General features: G+C 34.8%; 1 protein-coding gene across 1 annotated transcript; it reads right to left on the bottom strand.

Annotated features, from left to right (window-relative positions):
• Positions 1-3,892: 3,892 nt before the first annotated feature.
• EV154DRAFT_488728 (uncharacterized protein) lies at positions 3,893-4,692 on the bottom strand (the record flags this gene model as incomplete). The annotated part of the gene is made up of 3 exons (XM_051599177.1): positions 3,893-4,036; positions 4,314-4,454; positions 4,549-4,692. The coding sequence occupies 3 exons, from the start codon at positions 4,690-4,692 to the stop codon at positions 3,893-3,895; spliced, it is 429 nt and encodes a 142-aa protein (XP_051450214.1).
• Positions 4,693-4,930: the final 238 nt, after the last annotated feature.

The raw sequence follows: 4,930 nt of genomic DNA, 5'->3' as shown, positions 1-4,930 counted from the left end.
AAAAAAATAATAAATAAACTGAACACTTCGGTACGGGTCTATGTCTTACCCGAGATGCACACAAAAAAAAAAGGCCATACATCCAAACCTGATCCAAAAAAAAAACAAGCACAAAATAGCATTCTAGAAAATGAAATAATTAGAAATTGTAAGATACAAAACTATATGGAAGTCTTACCCAAAGTAAATGCAAGAAGTAACAATAGATAAACAAGGCTTGATGTTTATAAAAAGAAGGGCAGAGTACTAGACGTGACACAACGGAACCATTTCATCGAAAAACAAACAAACGGAACAATTCATGATAGTGAGCACCACCTTTCTCCCAAAAGATAGTTTTTATGGACGAATTTTTTGACAAAGGCTTAGCAACAAATGAATCTGTTTTAAAAAAATTAGAAATGGCTTCTTTTTTATTTTAGGTGTAATCATCCGTACCTTTTATTCACGAAAATAATAAGACCTGCAAAAAGAGCACAGGACGACCTTAGGAAGCTAAAGAATATTTGTTTTTAGGACAAAAGTAATAGAGCTAGAAAAAAAATTGTGTACCTTCTTAAAAAAACATGTCCGCGACGCGTCAGTCAAGTGTAAGCAACATGGGCACCATTCTATTTAGGACTTGGATTACAGCGTCTTTCAAAAGGAAAAAAGATTGGTAGTTCAGTAAATTAAGGAGCTTAGCAACCAGAGAGAATGACATTTTCCTACATTTATAAAAAAAAAAAAGAAAAGGATGAGTTGAAAGAATAACAACTGCTTTTATTTCTCTTACTTTATTTCAACGATGCTTCCCGTACAGAGACTATGTTTGCATTAGACACTGGAGTAAAGAATGTTATTTGAATGAAGAAGTATATAAAAATTTTAAGCTTACCACTTATTAAAAATTATAATCATATGGGAAAAAAGTGTTAAGAAAAAAATGAAAAAGGAAAATAAACAAAAAAGACAAAAGTCTACCCTAGAAATGAAAAAAAAAAGTTTGTTTTGATGGGAACCTGTCATTTTGCTTAATTAGGCAACCCCACATTTAAGAAAATGAGTGCATAGAAGGGGAAAAACAAATTCTAAAAATACATTAACGCATCCCAACCTGAGTGGACCAACTCCGCTGTCCACCTAAAAAAATATGCGAGTATCCCTGTCCACCTCTCAGGATCACTGTCCACCTCTCCGTATCCCTGTCCACCTCAGTATCCCTGTCCACCTCTCCTTATCTTTGTCCACCTCCCAATAAAAAGATCAAAATATGCGCTTGAGACAAAAGTTACATGAGCTTCCTTTTATTTAAATAAATAAAAAAATAAAATTGATTGTTTTAAATAAATGTCAACTCATCTTATAGTTCAGATTGAATGTTATTCTATAATCGTATCAAGAAACTTTTCATTAAATAGGCTATCAAGTAAGATTGTTTTATTATTTAAAAATTGAACATTTCAATGTTTATAAAGCAATTGGACATGTATTATTTGATGCCACTTGACAGATAAAAGAACTAAATAATATTTCAGTTTCATCGGAACAGTATCCAGCATCAACAATAAACAGTTAGATTGATCAGTTAAGATTTTCTAAACAAAAAAGAGGTTGGTAAACTCCTTTATTATTTGTTCAAGGTCCTTGTAAATATAAGCTTTACGTGTTTATAGTGTTAGTCCCGAAAACGATTCGTGACATACATCTTGTTTACTGAGTGCTAACGGCTACGTTGTGTAAATGAACTGTGGTCGAAGTAAACGTAAATGGGTTAGTTATTCCTGATTCAACTGTAGCCACTTCTTACCAATTCATACTTGAGCTGGAGTTAATTTGTTCATGTCTTTTTAGGAATTAACGCAAAGACCTAAGTTTTGCTTCGCAGATAAAAAGAGTCTCGTTGAGTTGAATTCAGCAGCTTAATCTAGGTGTCCCTCCTTTTATAAAAACAAGTAATTACTTAAGTGTAGGGTATACATCGTCTCTTTTCTTTTTCTGGCCAGACAGTTCTATTGCTTTAAGTTTATATGGGGTTATTATGTACGAACAGAGGTTGATTTTAATGAAAAAAAAAAAAAAAGAAAAAAAAACATTCTAAAAGGAGCAAGTAGGACAATTTTTTATTATACTGGCAAGTAAGCTTGTGCGCTTAAGCAGTGACTCTCCACCGGTGCTCAATGAATTAAGCAGGCAGTGAGACTCGGGGTCAAATACCGCTGAAATTGCTTTTTTCTGTCCCCGCTCACGCGTTCCTATTTTTTTTTTATTTTATTTTTTCCTCTCAGTAGCTGAATTCTCAAGACCACTCCCGATTTTAGAAAAAAGAATGCACCCGGTTTTTTCTTTGATGAAGCAATAAACCATCAGGTTCTCATGGTGACCACACTGAAAAGCAACCGTTCAAGGTTAAGCCTAGTGACAGCCATGTATTGTACAAAAGCACAATATTTAAATATAAACAAGGTTCGATTGTTTGCTGTTGAGGCTTAAAAAAAAAGAAACCCGACTCGACTGTATTTGATGTAGTTGATACAATGATCAAGGACTTAAAGGAAAAGAGGACTTAAAGGAAAAGAGGACTTTAAAGACCCTGTTTTTCTCTCTTGATAATCAGACTGATAGTACCGTAAAGAAAAAAACAAAAAAAAAAGCTTGATTTACAAAGGACATGGTAGACGATGTAAAGGCAGTGACACTCTCTCCCCCCCAGTATTTATACACACAAACTCTGTATTCGGTGATGAATACATGTGTCAAATAAAATGGATTCCGAACATCGTCGCGTATGATTTTTTCTTTTTTTTTGTGATGCATAAACAAGCTTACACCGGATAGCTTGACTATTAACATCCTCGTAGCTTCTTTATGTTGTGTCATTTACGATTCTCATTTACTACTTTACCACCGAATTCCCGTGTATGTTTTCCATCTCCCCCATCCACAAAATTAAAAACGATCCATTTTTATTGTTCTTATACCACGGCAAATTAATACGGAATCCATCGGTCATAATCACCAAGTGATCTTCAAAGAGATAAATAAACTTCCAGATAACATATTAAAATAAATTCATGTCATCCTCCACGAGTGTATTTATAAAAGTCTAGTCTTCTGCTTCAGCCATATGCATGATTTAGTGATAAATTGATGTATGGGTAGCTCTCATGTTGTAGGGTTTAAATGCAGGATTGATATCGATCTTTGATTAGGAGGGCTTTATAAAAAAATTAGTATCACAATCTCATTTAACACAAAAAATAACTCACCTCAATAATTTATATCTTGAACAACCTACTAGTGTGTATATGTCTGTTGATCACACATAATTCAAGTATAAATATGTCATAGAGGTGCTACGACCAAAGTTTTGCAGGAATTTCAAATCGTTCTTTGCCTTGCTTATGTTAATGTCGTGTAGCTGTTTATCCAGTGTCGATATTATGTTCTTTAAGCACTACCCATCATGCGTAGTGGGGTGGATAGATACAAAGGGGAGGGAAAAATTACGTCGATTTAACACATACTAATTGATGAACGTCGTTATCCATGGGAACGGAAAAGGTATTGGTGCGCTTTATTTCCCTTGCTCGTCTTGCCTTTTGTTGATTTTACGCTTGTTAGATGTCCTCTTGGTGATTGATTAGAAATGAACACCTAGAATTTTCTCCAAATACTAAAAAGGTGGAATATACTACCTGAGGTGATGTAGCTAAAGCCGTTTCACGTCATCAAGTCGGACATGCGTATTTATCAGCCACAACATAAGGAGTACTGGGCTAGAAGTTCAACGCTGCGTTTTCTTCTATTATTGTACACTGCGCAAAGAATGGCTAAGGAATGACCATCATCCCAAGAGGGCGTGCCAGATCTATTTACAAACAGCACTAGTGTACGGTTGCAGTTTTCATTTCTATGGTAGACAGCCAAGTGTCTTGACTCGACAAAGTCCTTCTGCTTTAGCCATTTCTGGGCATAACAGAGGTTTTTCAAAAGCTGATAAAATTATTTGAAGACAGCCTGGTGGATGTCCTACTGTGACTTGACTATTCAAGTGCTAACAAAAAAAAAAAAAAAAAAAAAAAAAAAAAACGCACCTCTTTTTTTTTTTCTTTCCCTACCTTCTCCCACAATCTCGCAAGAAAAAGTGTAGGAAGTTTTCCAATGTCACGCCACCTTTGAAACCAGGTTAAACAGGTAACTATACAAGTATGGGGGCTCGTTATTTTTTTTTTTCTAATTTCGTTTTTAGCTTCCTAAAGTTTAAAACATCTTGTATCGTTTATCAGGTATGTGGCCCTCACTCTGATTTATGTTTAGCCTGTTGATCATACTAGTGGATTAAAACCGTAATAATAAAACCAGCAATTTGATCTTGAGATCAGAAAACTTATAACTGCAACAGATGGTCCACAAACTCTCATGATAGTTACCATCACCTTTGGGAAAGGATCGCCAAACGATAGTTCGGAATTCTAAGCAATTTTGTGGGTTGTCTATAGACGATCAAGATATTGATGAAGTTTCATTGAGGATTATGAAAGAATTGAATGCTGATCTTCACTTTACGAGGTATTTATTTGCAACAAGAAGTGCAATAGGTGTAATCGGACAAAGGAGAGTCAGAGAGACAAGATTAGAAAGTATTGGTGAGATCAAAAATTCAGCAAATCCACGAAAAGAAAAGCAGAAGGTGGATACGATATCAAGCATAACATGAAAAATATAATGCGAGATGGGAGATGATTACGACGCATAAAGAATACTTTGTGAATAAGGGTGTAATATACAAGGAAACAGAGGTATGTTTCGGCTTGATGATATGAAGATGACAAAAAATAAAAAAATAAGGTGCTGAAAAGTAATGGAGATACCAATAAAAATAAAAATATATGTCTACTGTAAAATGTTTGAGGGATTGATGCGGGAGAATATAAATGGGGTATGGGTC

Source organism: Mucor mucedo (assembly GCF_025094135.1).
Source record: "Mucor mucedo strain NRRL 3635 chromosome Unknown EV154scaffold_277, whole genome shotgun sequence".
Lineage (NCBI taxonomy): Eukaryota > Fungi > Mucoromycota > Mucoromycetes > Mucorales > Mucoraceae > Mucor > Mucor mucedo.
This window is presented reverse-complemented; position numbering and strand designations above follow the sequence as displayed.